The sequence below is a fragment of the Brachyistius frenatus genome, unplaced genomic scaffold, assembly GCF_029030835.1.
Source record: "Brachyistius frenatus isolate BFR_SWC_R1_liver_20210118 unplaced genomic scaffold, ASM2903083v1 Contig_12, whole genome shotgun sequence".
NCBI lineage: Eukaryota > Metazoa > Chordata > Actinopteri > Embiotocidae > Brachyistius > Brachyistius frenatus.
In genome coordinates this window covers 1,938,080-1,957,055 of record NW_027210611.1, presented here as the reverse complement: position 1 = coordinate 1,957,055, position 18,976 = coordinate 1,938,080, and the positions used below count along the sequence as shown (strand labels likewise).

Sequence of the window (18,976 nt, the reverse complement as noted above, 5' to 3'; positions counted from 1 at the left end):
TCTTCTGACCTTTGTGACACACTGTCCATAATAAGGAAAAGCACAAAGAGCTCCAAATACAAACACTACCCTCAGATAGGCTGTGATTGGCTGCGGAGCCTCACACTCACAAGTCAATAGTATGAGTAACATTTACTCGTAACAAAAGCTTTGGTACCTTTCTGTTCTTTGAAACTGCTGGTTTAATTGGTGAATTAAGTAAAATGATGACTTCTGGGATGTTCTATTCCCTTCAGAGGCTACTACATTGACTACACCAGAGACAAAAAAGAGGTGAAGAGGAGAGAGTGGAAGAGACACGAGTTTCACTACGACAACGTCTGCTGGGCTCTGCTCACACTTTTTACCGTCTCCACTGGAGAAGGATGGCCTCAGTAAGTGGGAAAATCATACACAGTTGAAAGGGTCATGCTCAGTTTTTGCAGTGTATAATTGCTTCACATTACTTACTGTACATGTTAGTGTATGACACAAACCGTTTTAAATGTATTGTCTCATCCAGGGTCCTCCAGCACTCTACTGATGTTACAGAGGAGAACATGGGGCCAAGTCGCGGGAACCGGATGGAGATGTCCGTTTTCTACGTGGTCTACTTCGTAGTCTTCCCATTTTTCTTCGTCAACATCTTTGTGGCTTTGATCATCATCACCTTCCAGGAGCAGGGTGACAAGATGATTCAGGAGTGCAGTCTGGAGAAGAACGAGGTGTGTAGCGGCGAAATGCATGTTAATCACACCTGTTCATGTAATTAAGAATCATCTTCAGCTTCGTGTGTCTGTTTTGTCAAATTTCTCCCCATCAGAGGGCCTGCATTGACTTCGCCATCAGTGCCAAGCCGATGACCCGCTACATGCCCCAGAACAGACAAACTGTCCAGTACAAGCTGTGGCACTTTGTGGCGTCGCCGTCTTTCGAGTACACGGTGCTCGTCATGATCGCCCTCAATACTGTTGTTCTCATGATGAAGGTAAATGATCCATTCACTAGTAATGAAAAAAGCCTAAAGGACCTTACTTTTGTTTTTCCATGCTGGAGTCTATTAGCTACAATTTTAGATTGATTTCCTAAAACCCAGGGTTTCATTTCATGCCAGATTTTAAACTGAACTAAATGTATTTTTGAGATCCATGACAGTAAAAGTCAATTCAACTTTATTGAATTGTAAAGTTAGATCAGGTTGTGTAGTTAAAAGCAGAGACAGTTTTGATGTTTAAAAAAAAAAAACTCCCCACGCTTGACATTTAAAAGTTGGATGCTGGTAATTGTGAAAATGTATGAAAACTCTTAATTTAAACATCAGACAGAATCTATTCTGCAGTTGGCTATATCGTATCATTCAGTTTAATGACGGTATAATTTTTATGATTAAAAGAAATTGATACTTTGGTAAATGCAATATTTTGACTTGTTGACGTAACAGTATGACGTACACTACGTGCTACCTAACACACAGCAACAAGTCTGGCTAAAAAGTTACTCCACGGTGGACAAGTTAGATCCAAAAAGGGAACGAGTTCATCAGTGTGGAAGTGATATAATTAGAAAAGATACAACAAACCACAGAAACATGTTCGTTTTTACTGAATATTTTAAGGTAAACTCCAATGTATGCCTACATATACAACTATAACACTCATTTTGTTGCAATTGTATGTTCTTAAAATGAAAAAATACTTATTTTGTCATATCGTCAAAAATATTGTTATTATTAGGGGACAGATACAATATATCCAAACTAAACCTTGTGGTCCACCTTTTGAAGAGTCAAGCAAAGCCTCACTTTTACTGAATGTTAAAATTGATCGCAAACACTTGTCTCGCCAAATGCCAGATTCAATAATTACCAAGGTTTAGTCTTATTTGAGTTTGCTTTGAACTCCAAAAAATATAAAAACAAGAGAAACATTTTTAAAGCAATAACCCACCAGATTCACACACTACCTTTCACAATGGTCATGTTCTTTTATTGTTTATCCTTGAGGTTCGTTTCACACTCAATTTGTCGCGAAAGATGAATATTTCCAGACACCAACTCACAAATAAACAAATTCTGTTCTTCCAATATGTACATTTGTATTCTCTAAAGTTACTTTTCAGTTGCTGCACTTAAAGACAATAATGAAACTTTAACACAAATATGAATTATCAACCTGAGGCATGTTTTTGTCTACATACTTTGCTGAAATTAAAGCAAAGACCTGTGGAAGATAAACAAACAATGGTTTAAAACATGCAAATCCATCATCCTGGCCTTGGAAAGTATGTGTGGTGATGCTTGTAAATGGATCAATGACACTTTATTGATCATCAGATTTACTTGTTGGAGTGTTCTTTCTCTGTTTCTTCAGTACCACTCGGCTCCAGCAGCTTACGATACAGTGTTAAAACACCTAAACACAGCCTTCACCGTCCTCTTCTCTATGGAGTGTATACTCAAGATCATGGCATTTGGCTTAGTGGTGAGTCTTAAAGCAAGCAGGAAAACTGAAACAGCAAAAATCAAAGACAATTCAGAGCACATTTTTAGCTCCGCTCGTGAGGATTTTATCTGTGTTTACTGAGAAACGTTTCCTTTTCCGGGCAGAACTACTTTCGAGATACTTGGAATATTTTTGATTTCATCACCGTTCTTGGCAGCATCTCAGAGATAGTTGTGGATTTACAGGTAAGAAACTGCCAAGACACCATTCATCTTCACAATGTTGTGACCCTAAGATAAAAAGACAAGAATAGGCTGCTTTAAAAGCAGCATTCTTCCTGTCCAAGTTTCCGTGTGTGTGTGTGTGTGTGTGTGTGTGTGTGTGTGTGTGTGTGTGTGTGTGTGTGTGTGTGTGTGTGTGTGTGTGTGTGTGTGTGTGTGTGTGTGTGTGTGTGTGTGTGTGTGTGTGTGTGTGTGTGTGTGCGCGTGTTACGATCCCTGCCTCCAGACACAACTTAAGTCTTGTTGTGATGAATTTGGCCATCTGTGTTTTACGTCCTGTCTCTCTCTGCTGTCTGCCACTCTCTCCTCCTCCCTCTCTCTGTGTCACCCGCTCTCTAACCACTCATGCGTCTGTCCCAGTCGGTGAACACCATCAACATGAGTTTCCTGAAGCTTTTCCGAGCAGCCAGGTTGATCAAGCTGCTGAGACAGGGCTACACCATTCGGATTCTGCTGTGGACCTTCGTGCAATCTTTCAAGGTTTTACAATCAGCTTTGATCTTTCTTCTTATTTTAAAGAGAATATTTTTAAGAGAATATAACAAACTATGATATGTTTTAATCCACTCTCTATGCTTTCTCTTCTCCGTCAGGCTCTTCCTTACGTCTGTCTTCTTATCGCCATGCTTTTCTTCATATACGCCATAATTGGAATGCAGGTTGGTGCTTTCACTAATAAAAACATTATTTCGTTTTTTACAAGATGTCTTTATGGCAATGGAGTAAGTTACCAAACAACATTATAGAATCACGTGCACATTTTTAAGAAACAGATAATGTGACTGAATACATACATTTAATGTTAACATTTTGATTCATTTGAAGTATTTTTGTGTATTTGTATTGTGATTTGTATGAGCTTTTTCTGTGCACTCTTTCCTTTTGTTGTGTTTATATTATGAGTTAATTTTAACCATTTATTGCTATTATTTTAAAGCAGCTGTTTTTTGTTATTTAAATGTTTAGTCCCAGCTTTTATGATTATATTTATGTTATTTGGACATTTTTATTTTATTTTATTTTCAAACCCTGGAAGATTAGCAGCAACTGCCTAATATAATATACAATAAACAAAAAAATCTTAATTTACTGAAGCAATGTGTTTTTCCTGCAGGTGTTTGGAAACATCAAGCTGAATGACGAGAGTCACATCAATCAGCACAACAATTTCAAGACTTTTTTCAGCGCTCTGATGCTTCTGTTCAGGTGGGCAAAGATAAAGAAATATCTCCCCAGACTGATGAAAGTGCATATGGACAATACTTTATTTTAAGGTACAGTGTGTAGGATCTAAGGGTGACATGATTATGTTTTCATTAGTGTCTCTTTGCCTAAAATTTTGAATGATTGTGTTTTCATTACATTAGCGGAAGCCCTTTACATCTACATATAGGGCGGGTCCTCTTCCTGGGAGCCTGCCATGTTTCTACAGTAGCCCAGGAGGGACAAACCATATACTGGCTATAGAGAGACTTTTGCTTTTTTTTAGGAGTTTCTTTGCCATAATAGCTTCTATTAAACACTTGGAAGGGAAGATGTCACGATTACCTACACACTGCTCCTTTAATTAAAGGACTTTTAAAGCTCGTTTTGTATGAAGGTGATCTCAGTTTGACGTCAGCTGCTTGTTTGTTTGTGTTTAAACCACCAGGAGTGCGACAGGGGAGTCCTGGCAGGAGATCATGCTCTCCTGTCTGTCTGGTCGGGAGTGTGAACCAGACCCCTCAATCTCCCCCCTCACCATCTCTCCCGACCATGAGGGCGGCTGTGGGACTGACTTCGCTTACTGCTACTTTGTCTCCTTCATCTTCTTCAGCTCTTTCCTGGTCAGAACTAACACACATAACATTTCTGCAGTAGCTCTCATCGTCCTCGGTTTGTCTTTTCAGCTGTCATGATTTGCTCCTCAGATCTTTATTTACATCTTGTTTTAGATGCTGAATCTGTTTGTGGCTGTGATTATGGATAACTTTGAGTACCTGACACGAGACTCCTCTATCCTTGGTCCCCATCACCTGGACGAGTTTGTGCGGATCTGGGGGGAGTATGATCGCTTGGCATGGTGAGACGTGATCTTTTTTATTCTGCTTATTTATTCATATTCTCAGTTTTTTAGTTTCAAGCAGGCCTGATCAACGTTCTTGTTCTGTTTTTATCCAGCAGAGGGCAGCCAGAGAGAATGAAATGTTAATGCTTTAAAGTGCAATAAAATAGACATGTTACACACAAGTTGGTGGCATTTAGATTTCCCTGACTAAGTACATTTGGGAAGAAATAGAAACCGAACACAACAGAGTTTTATGCCTCTGTTGATTAATCCCTCCACCTTTTGTTTCTGTTTTCTGTGTCTGCACTTTCCCTCACTTGTCGTCACCTGTTTGTCCCCTGAAGTGGTCGCATTCATTACACGGCTATGTACGAGACGTTAATACACATGTCACCACCTCTGGGCCTCGGTAAAAAGTGTCCTGCTAAGATCGCCTATAAGGTACTGAAAACGTTCTTACTGTTTTTTTTAAACATGATAAATGTTAAACGTTAAATAAATAAACTGTGCCTTAAAATGTTGTTAAAATGTATTGGCAGATCTTCTCTGGTGGACCACTTATGTTTGAGATAGATAATACAATTTTTCTTCCCTTTTGAGACCATTGAATATGTGTTGTTACATTTAGTGCAAAATGTTTCCTTCTCTCTTCTTTTCCTTTCTTCGTCTCTGTTAGAGGTTGGTGTTGATGAACATGCCTTTGGACGAGGACATGGCTGTCCACTTCACCTCCACTCTGATGTCGCTTATCCGCACAGCTTTGGAAATCAAAATAGCTCGAGGTCGGGGTCACCATCGTTTTGATTATCATTTATCTGTGTTTTTCATTCTATTTTTTAATACTACTTTATTAACAAGCCTGACACTACAGGTGACTTAGGTAAATATTTTAACTGATAGATTTAACTATGACTTTTGATTACTTATATTAAGACAATTATCTCTTGTATTACAAGTTCTAAAATTGTACGTTTGAATATACAGTACTAGCATTCTGTAACTAAATATACACAAATTTGCAAAAATTTCCAGAACAGAAATCTGAACATTGAACTGTTTGATTCAAAGGTTTTTGCAGACGGGATTTTGGGTATCACTCCATAAATCAAACATTCTGTCAACAGCCATGTTTTTATTGATAAAAGTTCATATAAATCAGGCAAAGAACGATATATGAAAAAACTCATTTTCCAATCATTTAAGACAAAAAACAGCATCAGCTTTAATAGTATTAGTATAACGTATTGTATGTGGATGTTTGTCCCAGGCGGTGAGGACCGCATCGCTCTGGACGCTGAGCTGCAGAAGGAGATCAGTATCATTTGGCCTTATCTGCCCCAGAAGACCTTGGACCTACTGGTACCTATCAACAAAGGTCTGACTCCAACTATGTAGGCAATACTTACTGTAATGCTGAGAGACGAGCAGTGACGGTTAATGTAGAGCGTCTGCCCTCACAGATACTGACCTGACGGTGGGGAAGATCTACGCCTCGATGATGATAATGGACTACTTCAAACAAAGCAAAGCCAAGAAGCTCAGGCAGCAGCTGGAAGCTCAGGTCAGCTCAGCTCAGCACGCTCAACTGAAAAACAAACAACCTCGCAGCACAGTTTTAATCAATTATGTTCTTTGGCGAAAGTACTATGGCATAATTTGATCAGGAGGAAGAGGAGGCTATCTCACTTCATCTTTAGGACTGAATTTAAGAAAGTAAAGAAAAACATAGACAGGAAGAGGAAAACAATGAAACCTTTCAGCCTTGCAAAACAAGAATAAGGTTCCCTTCCAACTGACAATATTTCTGATGCATCCACTGTGTAGAAGTAGGATTATAAAAAAAAAATACTGAGCTCACTTTTTACCAGATATTTGTCTGCCTTTCATCTTTCAGATACTTAAACATGGCCTAAATTGCTTAAAAATTAAAGTAGCATCGAGCTGTCTGACCTGTATTTGATCCTTTGACTGTGCGTGTCTCATTTTAGAAGAGCAGCTTGATGTTCAAGAGTCTTGACGCCTCGACCCTCCCTGAGGACATCCTGTCCAACACCCAGCCTCTGCCGATGATGGCCCACAGTGCTGGTTCTGCCCTGTGAGTCCGCACATGTTTGCAAATGTGTCTGTACACCTATCCGTGCTTGTGTTTGCTTAATGTTGTTCTACGTCCCAACACAGGACCAGAGGAGGCTTTGTAGCTCTGAGCCCCATCTCACCCCAGGAGCTGTTCCTGCAGCCCATGAGCTCAGACATCGATGATAGTCAGCAGCAGAATCTGGTAAGACAGACGGGATCATACAGCAGTAATACCACCGGCGTGCTTTAAGGCGGTGGTCCTCAGACCTTTTCATTTATGACCCTTAAAACATTTTATTCTTGAAAGCAGAGCTACACTGCAGTTCTTATTGTCATTTTCATTAAATGCCACTGCAGCCTCAGCATGTTGTTTATCTCTAGTATGAAGGGGAACAAATAAACAAATATTGGATTGGATTTTATTGACAGAGATTAGTGTTTTTTACTTTGAACTGAGCTCTTTCCAGCAAGAGAGGATGGAAGTCATTTCAAACAGAGGTACTGAACCAGGGGCCCCTTACTTTGGCTCATTCAGTAATAAGTGACTGCAATTTTGTATTCATTTATTCATTTTACAACCTCTTATCTTGTTACTTCTACAGGGTCCACACCCCCAAGTTGGGAATCACTGTCTTACAGCGAAGATGTTTCACTCTAAAATATTAAAAAGCACAACTTATCTTAAGCATTTAACACTACAAAGATTTTATAAACATGTTTTGACTGATGATGTTTTCTCAGTGCCTTGCAGAGCACCGCACCACTGCTCTCTGTGTTCCTGTCTTTTAGTCCTGTGGAGGTTGGAGTAGCGAGGGCAGATATCGTCAGACTGTTGATGTTTTGTTGTGTCTATACTGCCTGGTCTTACTGGTCCACACTGCTTGCCAGTTGATTGATATCAAATGATTCTGAACTACCCACATGCTAGTGTGCGGAGGAATGCGTTCGGCCCCTAGACAGACGTTGTCTGGCTCTGTTTGTGTAGCTATCGAGACCTGAACATGCATGACTGAATGCACTTCTAAGCTGAAATATAAAGTCTGTCTTTCCTTGTAAACTGTTGTGTTTATTGTCTATCCTTTCTCTTCACTCTTTTCCAACCTCACTCTGTTTCTTCTCCTCCTTAAAGTCAGTTTTCCTGTTGCTAGTGGTCGATCCGTCTGTTTATGGCTGGAATGGCTTCTGATTGGATGGCATTGGAGATGGCTATGGTAGATGATAAATGGCTTGTCTGCCCTCCTCTCAGCTGATCTGGACCTCTGTGTGCACAGGCAGTCCTGGTGGGGTTTGAGCCTCATTGGTGCTCTGTGTTTCCCTGCCCTCCTTTCTTGTTTCTGTACTCACCTAGGTGGGCGAGTGCAGTAGGGTGATTGAAGCCCCACTGGAGCTTCCGCTAGGGAGGGGCCTGTGTGTGCGGGCCTCTTCCATGCCCCGTCTGGCCATAGAGTCGCAGGTACACACATCTTCCACGACACGGCTTCTGGGCTGGATCTTTTGAGGACTTCAGTGGCTGCATGGGTTCCTCTGCCAAAGTTCCTTGTTCCCCACGTGCACACGATGCTGAGAGGGTTAAATCAGTTTGGACTTTTGCTATTTTGGGTGCCTGAGTAAGGTTCAGTGAATTGTTAGAACGAGGTGTGATCCTTGAATGCTGTTGCCTCGTCTTGTTACGTCCATCTCTTTCATCCCCAGACTGCAGGAAACACTAAACCAAACCTCCCTTGTCTTTTTAGGATGCACTGCACTTTTGCACTTACTAAAGCATGAAAACAACTTTTATATTTCCCTCACCGTTTGAGTTATTATCTCTGATTATTTTCATTGTGTATGTACCTTGTGCTTGCATGTTTGTCTATTTTTGTTTGTGTGTTTCCACACAAAAGCAAGCAGAGCCCGCAAGTGGCTCAATGAAGCGTTCAGTCTCCACAGTTGCAGATCAGCGTGTAAACGGACTGTGGCAGGAGAAGAGTCCTGAGCGGCTGTATCGACCTCGTCACAAAAGCTACAAGGCTGCTGGTCAGTCCTCCTCAAAATGTATTGTAGTGTTTAGTATAAAAGCTTTATTTGTTCTGTAATTATTTATTTCCTTGTCCATCACTTTCTGCTTTATTTGTATTGTCTGATTTCCTAAACGTCCTCTAGTTTCTCGGTCTGAGCACCGTCAGCAGGGCGACAAGGAGCGCGGTCGGTCTAAGGAGCGCTGCCACCTGCTGTCTCCGGACACATCTCGTTGTAACTCAGAGGAGAGAAGCTTGCAGCCCTCAAGATCCTCCAGTGTAGAGCGAGCACATCCCCAAGATAAACAGGTAGGTCAGACATATATTTAACTCACTGATTAATGTGGCGCAGAGGGTTAGCCAACCACGTCCTGTAAAGAGCCAGCAGTCTGGAGGTTTAACTCCAACCAAAGATTCCACCTACTGATGAGAGAAGAACTCATCAGAGAAATCACCAGCTGTTTTCAACTGTTCAGTGGTTGCTTCAGTGGAACCAACAGTAGATGATCTTTTTTCCAGCTGATTTTGAGCTTTTTATCATGATGCATGATCTTCATCAACACATGGAGGCTTCGCTGTTGTCAGGAAATTATACATTTCGAGCACTTTTTTTTATCACTTTAGGATTTGTTTTTCCATGTCGGCGTGAAACGTCACCTCGGTTTATCAATTTGAGCACAAGTAGGTTCTTCTAGATGGTTTGACAACTGAGCATATTTATCCACTGATGAAGATAATGTGATGTGACTGAAAAGTCTAAATGGACCTCGAGGTGAGACTGTTGTCATCTACCAGGTGATTATGTACTCCATCTTTTCTTTCTTCTTGTTTCCAGGGCAACAGCTCGGACAGTCCGGTGCCCTCCACCTCGGAGTCCAGCACGCCCAGCGGCCGTCGACCTCTATCACAGACTCCGACCCGCTCTCGTCCTCACATCTCCTACTCTCCGCTCGTGTGTCGCACACAAGCCGCCGTCGGTGAAGATGAAGATGAGCAGGGCAGCCCACAGACCATGAGGCGGGGCAAGCCTACATGGGAGACCCAAGAGGAAATAGAAGGGGACAGGCGAAGCGAGGCCGGCCTGCACCCGTCCCCACCTCGACGCTACCCCTCAGAGCCCTTCCTGGCTTCACAAGAGGACGACCACAGCCCAGACCCCTCTGGTCCCATGGAGACGTTGACCTTCGAGGCGGCTGTGGCCTGCAGCCTGGGACGCTCAAACACCATCAGCTCGGCCCGCCCACGCTTGCGGACTGGCTGGCAGGTCCCCAATGGACACTTTAGGAAGCGTCTGCCGCAGACGACCTCAGTCGCGGGCTGCGACCCTCTCAGCGACACAGAGGAGGACGACAGGTGCTAGGGACAGGAGGCACAGCTCGAGGGAGGAGGCAGAGTCCCAGAGAGGTGTCAAAGTGAAGGTTAACATGACTCTTTCTGCATCAGTGCTTCAAGGCCGTGAGCTCTCTGGGTGTTTGGTGAAATGTGAACCCAAAATGATGAAGAACAATACTTCCTGAAACTGTAGTTGCCAATTCACACAGAACACTGACAATTAATAAGGTCTATTTCCTGACTCGTACTTGATGATAGAGAGTAATAATATATCTCAAATATTCGCAGGATACAGAAAAAAAACTGAAATGAATGGATCAAATTATGTCATTTGTGTCAATAGTTATTTTCATTCCTGAAGATGTTTCTAAATGAATTCAGTGTTGCTCTAAACAGTATTTATCTGTGGGGTGTGTGAATATGTAACTACATTTTCTTATAAATTAATTGTTTTTGTAAATACATTGTGACCATCACACCATTGCCATTTATTAGACCAGATAAATACAACAAGCCATCACGATGAGGCAATCTGATACTTCACCAGACAATGTGGATACTAATACACTCAATAATGCTGGATTTTTTTTACAGTATGAATGAATGTGCAGGGGAAAAACTGCCTGATTTCCCCCATCATTTCTCTTTTTGGTATTAACCATGATAAGTTGTGAGATATGAATACAGTTATAGAATAACATAGAAAAGATGCTTACTTGTTATTTCACCATACATTAATGTTGAATTATGCCTCCACCAAACTTCAGACCTTTATAATTTCTGAAGTTTGAAACAGTCTTTTACTTTTGTTTTTTACCAGTCTGAACCCTTTAAATGAGAACTTTTCCCAGCAATTATAATCCATATTTGATTTTGTCCATGAACTGACATGAAAACAAAATGATTTTTCATCTATTTTAATTTTTTTCTTAATTATGAATATTGTACGAACCATTGTGGGCGATGACTGTAGAAACCCTGCAGGCACACCGTGACACATTTTGCTTCGAAACTCAACATTGCTCTATTACTTACTAATAATGTACAGAGAAATTATGCTGTTTGTAACATTTAGAGAGGAAAAACAATAAAAAAAAATTAAAAAAAAAAAAAAAAGTATCAGCTGACAAGCTTTAAAGGTAAAGGCATCCTTGGAAATGTTATTTTAAGGTTTGTGTATTTGTTTTATTTGCCTGAAGAGGGCCAATTCTGTGAAACTCACTTAACCAAAAACATGGAGATTTGTTTAATAAGTTCCTGGAATGCAAATACTTTGTGGGTTTTTATGTGTACAATAGCTGTACATACAAATAAATGTGTCCTCCAGTTGCCTCTGTTATTGGATGTCTTTTTATTTCTCATTTTATCAAGGTGCAAAAACCTTTAAAAAAAAAAAAAAAAAAAAAAAAAAAGCTTCATCAGTGAGGCCCTGAGGCCCTTAGAGCTGTGATGACAACGACCACAGAAATCTGCCCAGGTGCATTTGGAAACTGTCAGTCTTTACATTTACGATATGTGTTCGTGGTAAACACTCAACGATTCTCTGACAGCTGCAGATACTCATTGTGGTACAGACTCTCATATTGTCAAAGCTAGACAATGATTTCCTCTCGTGTGTCCGTCCCTAACAATCTGATACAATATGAGGTTTGTATATTACAAACTTAGCAGTACAGTGCTGGTCAGGAGAGGGTTTAATGAAACACATTCTGTAAAGAGGTCAGTAGGTGGCGTAAGGGGTCAAATAAGTCATAGATCCTTACCTTTGGTAAAAGAACCAATACTTATGTAAGTAAAATCCTTCATTACAAATGTTACTTCAGTGGAAGTATAGAGCTTTGATGAACAAAATCGACTTAAAGAATCAAAAGTAAAAGTCTTTGTTCCTAAAAAGTTACAGTATTAACCTTCCTGCTGCGCTCGGGTCTTTCGTGACCCGTTTTCACAGCCATTTTGATGCAACGAAAGAAGGAAGGTTAAGATTGATGCCTCAAGATGTAAGTTGTAGCTGAAAGGTAGAGCGACTTCTAACTACTTTATTGGGTAGTCGAATTCAATGGTTCCCAACCTAGGGGTTAAACCTCTACAAGGGGCTACAAAATAAATGTGAGATGTCATTAGATAATTAACAGGAGAGAAAAGAGGGGAAAAAAAACTTCGTAAGTTATTTTATTTTGTGGAGTCGTGATGCCTTTTTAAAATGAAATATCTAATAATTTAACTTATTCAGTCCTCAAACAGTTAAATACAACCAATTTATTGACATCTGAAATCTGACAAGGTGGCCCAAACCAGACATTATAGTAGTACAGTATATATAGTCCTTATAGGATAAGCACAGGTGTAAAAAAAAAATTAGCGAAGGCTGGATCTCATTCAGCTGCAGTTTTGGTATGGTGTGTGTCCCCTCTGTGTCATCCTGTAACTGTGATATTTAAATAGAACCGAGTCATTGTTGATGTTATTAGTAACACCTGTATCATATGAGTCCAAATGTCTGCTGTGAAAAAGGCCTACCACACATGTACGCTATCGGTCTTATTTGTTTGTGTGGTTTGTGACTCCAATTTCAAGCTAAGCAGAAGTTTTACTGGTAAGAATAAGTTACAATATCTGAGTAGACTCAAGAGTTGAGAGTCAAGTTGTAAACATGTTCTGTAAAATCTAAATTGTGTTTAAAAAATAGCTATCAAGATGATATGGTTTACAGTCAAATTCATGTTTGAGCCTTTCAAAATACATCATAATATTCATAGGACAGATTTAAATTTTGCTTATTTATTTTTTGCTCATTAATGCAAACAGTCTTACAAAAAACTGCCATCAATATTAGTGATGCAACAAATAAAAACATTAGTAAAGTATATGCGGTTAAGGTTCATATATAAAATAAGACTAAGAAGAAAGAAGAAAATTCCCATGCAGCATTTTGAAAGAAATATTAAAATTTTGCTTTTAGTGATGGAAGTGATTAAGAAAGGATAAGAAAGAGATTCTGTTCATTATTTAAACTGTATACAGCTCATATCACTATCAACCGTTTCTGAAATGAAAACATTTGCAGGGTTTATGTATGTTACTCAGGATTTGAAAATCTACTTCTCCAAATCAGATATGAAGAACATCACGTTTCCTATGACATTGCCATTTTATTGGTATATCCAACTAAGTCCACTTGTACACTTTTTGTTGGTTTGTTTGACATTGATATTTTAATGAGGTTGATCTTTGGTTAGTTTGCACCTTTTGTTTGAATATTTCCTACGTCTTACTGTTGTTTTTGTTTTGCCTTTGTAAAGTGTATCGGGTACATGTTCCATTATGATTGTGCACTATAGATAACACGTTTTATCACAATTTCTTCAATTAACTAAGATGTTTTTCATCTGACTAATGACATAAAACGATCGATACTTTTACGCCTATTATTTATAATAATTAATTTAGGAAATTACTTCGTATTAATCATTCATATGATTTATCAATCATTCATAAATGATTAAATTAAATTATCATGATTATTTTATTTATATCATTGAAAAGGGGCGGGACTTCGGCGCTCTCTCGGGACTACGCAAATGAAATGATCCAATCAGCGCTCAGACTGACACGCTGACGTCATATCCAACGGACCGATAACATGTCCTCCGGGTGAAGAAAGAGCTAGCAAGGAAGCAAAGTGTTTAATGTTACTCACGAAGTTTAAAGGCGGGGATGTCTCTGTATTTAAACACCCAGACAGCTCAGTGTTACGGCCGAAGCCGCTGCTGAGGTAGATATTTTTTGCAGAAATTGTGGGTGTTGCAAAGGAATGAGCGACACTTAGCGAGGAAGTCGCCCAGCTGGCTAGGCTGCTAGCCGTCGTTAGCACGGGAGTTTCTTTTGTTTTGTTTGCCAGGTGTAAACATGCAGCGACGCTGAGAGTGGACATCGACATCCGACGTGCACGTAGGAGTTTTCAAACCATGTTAAGAGTGTCTTCGGTGGTAGGTAGCTGAACTGTAAATCGATAGTTTCTGGAATATCAGAAAGACTAAAAAAAAAATTAAAAAAAACTAACATTAGCCACCGGAAAAAAAAAAAAAAAAAAAAGCAACTTGAGCAGCAGAGATCTGCCTTTTTGACGTCGACCAGGAAAAGAGCGGCGACACGAAGACATGGGCAACTGTCTCAAGTCTCCGACTTCAGACGACATTTCTCTGCTTCACGAATCCCAGTCAGACAGGGCGAGTTTCGGCGACGGGACCGACCCGGACCTGGAGCCGCCTCCTCCGTACCAGGTGAGAGGCTGCTGGACGTCCAGGTTCATAATCCAGGACGAATTCATGCTGCTGTCAAATATGCGGATCAATCAGACACTTCTGGCATTACAGCTTCCATATGTTTTCATTATTTGCAGTTCTTATTTGGTTAAGAGTTTCACACACGAACGACAGCTGGCTGTGAGATTATTGTTAGTTTAGAGACGCTAGATTTACTAGTTTATACGCAATACGAAGTGTTACTACGGTTTCATGCCATCAGGTACTGCACTTGAGTACTTGGAGGTACTTGTACTTTGAGTATTTCCGTCCTGTGTTACTTTATACTTCTACTCCACTAAATGTTGAAGACAAATGTTGCTCTTCTTACTTCTTTCCATTTGGATTTCAGTTCCCAGTTTCTTTTAAGATGGTAGTTTTTCATACCTTTCCTGTCTGCTAAAAACCAACGTGTACCTCCAAATTTGGTGAATGTGATTTTCAACATTTGCGATAAGCTGAAGTTTTAAATTTTCCCTTATGGGCTGAGAAAAGTATCCCACTTAATAAACCTCGATAAACTATTTTAAACCCCACTTGGACCGGCTGGGAAAAAAAATCCCATCTGAAAACAGGTCTGTTTTACGGAGACTCGTGGTTCTCCGAGGACAGCGCAGCTACAAACATGAAATGATTTTACTAAATATGTTGTGTTACTGTAGAATGAAATAACCAACCACATGTAAAGTAAAGAAGTTAACATGAACTCAACCTTAAATAATTACAGCAGCAAAATGCACATTAATGCAGCATTTAAAATTGTTCCAAAAGCACTGACAGGGAAGCATTTATAATGTAGTTTTACTACTTAAAGTAAATGTTGCTTGTAGTACTTACATACTTTTACTTGTGGGAAATGTTCACAGTGTATTATTACAGTACCTGGATACTTCTTCCAACACTCCTTATAATTCATCTTCTAGTCCGGTATAATCACCTCTACACCTGAATAAACAAGAGACTTTCAGGTCGCTCTCACTGCATGGTGTGTCCAAAATAACCAGACCAGCTGCTCTTTTTTTTTTTCTTTCTGGACAAAGTGAGCTGATTTAGGAGGATATCTGCGTTGTTTCATCTTGTTGTTTCTGTTGCCAGGAGCAGGCTCACATGCCGATGTACCACCCCACGCCCAGTCAGGCCCGTCTGGCCACGCAGCTTACGGAGGAGGAGCAGATCCGCATAGCTCAGCGCATCGGCCTCATCCAGCACCTCCCTAAGGGCGTTTACGACGGAGGTCAAAGTGGCTCAGAGAAAAAGATCAGAGAGTGAGTGTTTTTCAGTTTTGCATATCAGATGTTTACACCAAGCAAGGCTGCAGCCATCAGGTTGCAAACAGACCACAAACTAATTCAGATTCAACACCTCAACGTTGTGACACTTTAAAGATGTGATTGCCACTGCTGTCTTTGATGTCCAGAGGGATTCATGATGTCATCTCTGAAAAACAAAGTATTAGTCATAAACTTACAATACGTACAGGTGAAGCAGAAACTGGATTATTTTACTGTTGCTGAAACGACTACAGATGACAGAATATTCGTGATCATTTTTCTAAACTATAAATTGTATGAACAGACTGTATTTAGAATTGAAGATGTCGCATGTTACAGACTTTGACTGAGAAAAAGTTGACTTTGGGCTAAATAAATTAAAGTGACTTGAAAGACTAAACAAAAAATAATTTGATTCTTTGATAATTGCTATATTGTAAGTTGTAGCCCCCATTATCAGTAAAATCATCTGTAAGGTAAATACATATGTAAATGTTCATTTAGACAAGACAGATAGAATACATCAGCGCTTCATCAGTCTCAGCTTAGAAAATCAGCAAAAACTGTCATTAGAAAAGTTTTAATAGGAGAAAATGTGCCATTTTTATTTAATGAATAGTTGTATGATTATTGATGATCATAATTGTCAGTCCTCTACATCAACGGATTCATGATTTCAGTTCTACTTGGACTTACTGCGACTTAAGACCACAAAAACAGGACAAGTGAAAGTTATAGAAAAATGTTGTTCCATGATTTCTTTGTATTCAAGCTCTTTATTTCCTCTGTTTTCAGGTGCGTGATCTGTATGCTGGACTTTGTTTATGGAGACCCCATTCGGTTCTTGCCTTGTATGCACATCTACCATATGGACTGTATAGACGACTGGCTGATGAGATCCTTCACCTGCCCCTCCTGCATGGAGCCTGTTGATGCTGCCCTGCTCTCCACCTATGAGACCAACTGAAACCCCTCCACCCCCCCACCCACATGCTTAGATAAAACCCGGTCCCCCCTCCCGTCCCCCAAACCCAACAGCAACCCTCTTGTAGAGTGAGAGGAGCTGTTAAAAAAAGAAAAGAAAAGAAAAAAAAATTGTCAGCTGTCGTCTTGCACTTTGAAAATTTAAATATTCACTCACCTAACGTTGGCCTTTCACGCCCCCAGGTCTGATGCTGAATAAGCTGGTCTTAAACATCACAATGATTGTGTTTGTACGTGTTGGTCATGCTGAGGCAGCGTCCAGTGTTGCTGCTTACGACGGACACGTAGGGTTTTTGTGTGCGTGCGTGCGCGCGTGTGAGCTGTTTTGGTGACTACATTTCCACTTGAGCTGGTCTCGGTGGCGTTTCTCCTCAGAAAATCCCGGTTCACCTTCATTTGCAGTCGATCATGATTAAAACGGACAACTCGGTTAACAAATTATTGACCAGCAAGGCAGAGAGGTCTTGCTGTATTCGTTGAATTCAATTTGAGGTTTCCTGCGGCCACAGTAATCGAAGCTTTTGATCTCTCAAACATGCTCTCACATTACAATGGCCCGACACTTTGGAAATATGGGAACACTCAACTGAAGCTGTTGGTGTAGAAGAAACTGAAGGTTAGGAGTACAAAAAAAAAAAAAATACACACACACACTTTCCAGAAATCACCCAAAAGTGTAAAAGTAAACAGTGTTCTACTTTATGGAAATAATAGCTACATGATATTTGTCTTTTAAAACAATGTTATTAGTTGAAGGGAAGAAAAAAAAACAAAAAAACAGATGTTTGCAATGTGAATGTTTGACCAGACGATGTGTAAAGTAGCTGACAGCCAATGTAAAGGGCTCATTTGTGCATGGGCAGGTGGACGAGTCCGTCAAAAATTAGAAATGCTTGCACACACTTTTCATCTGATCCAGAGATTTGCACTTTACCTATAGGACATTATCTAAAACAATATATTAATATATGTACCTTATAACCTTGCACTATCAAGACTTCATTCCTTTATCTCCTCAGATGCAAAAGTTATATAGCTGATAAAGATATTTTCAGAGTTGCCAGTCAGTAGTCACATACCACGTTGAAGTAAGCCTGAAAATGCATTTCATGAAATCTGTGATTCAGTAGTGTGAGCTTTTGGTTTTGGTTTTTGGATTCTTGTGTGAAGTGAAGGGACAGAGGCTTGCTCGAGTTTAAAGGAATAGTTTGACATTTTGGTACATTTGATACAAACTCGTTCAGTTTCTTGTCAAAATTTGGCTGAAAAGAATGATGATGTCACCTTTGTGCATTAAATACAGAGGTGACGGTTAGTTTAGCATAAAGGCTGGAAACAGGGAAACAGCTAGCGTGGCTATACAGGGGGAGTTACGTGCTGTTCAACAACAAATCGTACGTGTACACATTAACAAATAAGTTATTTAGTACATTTAAAGGTGCTGGTTGGCCAGCTTTGAAACTTTGCACAGAGCCAGGTTAGCTGTTTCCCCCTGATTCCAGTCTGTATGCTAAGCTAAGCTAAGGGCTTCCACGATCCAGCTTGAAACTTACATGGAGACCTGACACTTATATCACATCCTTTATCTCTTGGCCAGAAAATAAATAATGTTGAACTATTCCTTTAATCAAAAAGGAAGAAAGAGGCTCATTTGTGGTGAAGCTGTTTTAATTTGAATCCACTTTAGTGCAGTTTTGCTCTGTATATGTCATGTTTATTGTTTTCTTATGATATAATTTATGTCCCTGTTTTATTTCTGTAGCAGTAGTTACAGTCATTGCTTTCTTTTGGGTTTGGTGGTGGTGTTTTTTTGTTGTTGTCTTTTTCAGTTACTTTGACATGTTTTTGTTACATTTGTGTAAAACCTGCTGGTATTTAGGACATAGTAGCTGTTACACTGGTCTCAGTCTGACTGCAAACCTCTGTCCCAGCTGAACTTCAGAGTGTGAGAGACATCTCTTGTGGCGAGTTAAAAAACAAACAAACAGAGATATCATGGTTTCCACTGAGCTTTTCCTTTTGCGTGTTTTTCAATTTGAGTTTATTCTGAAAATTAATATTTCCTGTAATCTTGTTTTATTTCTTTATTTCTCTATATTTTTTTTGGAAGGCTAAGAAGCCTTCATGTAAAAAAATAAAGAGGAGAAAAACTGCATTTGGTTTTGTTTTGATTAAAATACAGGCAGTCAACCTCCTTCTTGTATGAAAAAGTCTGCTCCATCAACCAGTGAAAGCCAGTAAAGCGTGCACAGCGGCAGATTAGTGGC

General features: G+C 39.9%; 2 protein-coding genes across 5 annotated transcripts in view; both read left to right on the top strand.

Moving 5' to 3' along the window:
- LOC138617277 (voltage-dependent R-type calcium channel subunit alpha-1E-like) overlaps positions 1-11,484 on the top strand; it is a 52,501-nt gene extending 41,017 nt beyond the window's left edge. For 3 of the 4 annotated variants that reach the window (XM_069692119.1, XM_069692117.1, XM_069692116.1), the window contains 20 exons: positions 237-374; positions 503-704; positions 803-967; positions 2,349-2,459; positions 2,585-2,665; positions 3,062-3,181; positions 3,295-3,360; positions 3,816-3,907; positions 4,353-4,527; positions 4,636-4,763; positions 5,093-5,189; positions 5,425-5,530; positions 6,016-6,123; positions 6,209-6,309; positions 6,737-6,843; positions 6,927-7,026; positions 8,173-8,277; positions 8,708-8,840; positions 8,967-9,130; positions 9,657-11,484. In XM_069692119.1, the coding sequence (XP_069548220.1) occupies positions 237-374; positions 503-704; positions 803-967; positions 2,349-2,459; positions 2,585-2,665; positions 3,062-3,181; positions 3,295-3,360; positions 3,816-3,907; positions 4,353-4,527; positions 4,636-4,763; positions 5,093-5,189; positions 5,425-5,530; positions 6,016-6,123; positions 6,209-6,309; positions 6,737-6,843; positions 6,927-7,026; positions 8,173-8,277; positions 8,708-8,840; positions 8,967-9,130; positions 9,657-10,181 (2,824 nt within the window). In that variant the 3' untranslated portion in view covers positions 10,182-11,484. The remainder of the gene's footprint in view (positions 1-236; positions 375-502; positions 705-802; positions 968-2,348; positions 2,460-2,584; positions 2,666-3,061; positions 3,182-3,294; positions 3,361-3,815; positions 3,908-4,352; positions 4,528-4,635; positions 4,764-5,092; positions 5,190-5,424; positions 5,531-6,015; positions 6,124-6,208; positions 6,310-6,736; positions 6,844-6,926; positions 7,027-8,172; positions 8,278-8,707; positions 8,841-8,966; positions 9,131-9,656) is intronic. The other variant, XM_069692120.1, reaches the window with a different exon arrangement.
- Positions 11,485-13,771: 2,287 nt separating this feature from the next.
- Positions 13,772-18,903, top strand: LOC138617276 (RING finger protein 11-like). Its single transcript, XM_069692115.1, has 3 exons — positions 13,772-14,433; positions 15,550-15,719; positions 16,521-18,903. Exons 1-3 carry the CDS (start codon positions 14,311-14,313, stop codon positions 16,690-16,692), a joined length of 465 nt encoding a protein of 154 aa, XP_069548216.1. The 5' UTR covers positions 13,772-14,310; the 3' UTR covers positions 16,693-18,903.
- Positions 18,904-18,976: the final 73 nt, after the last annotated feature.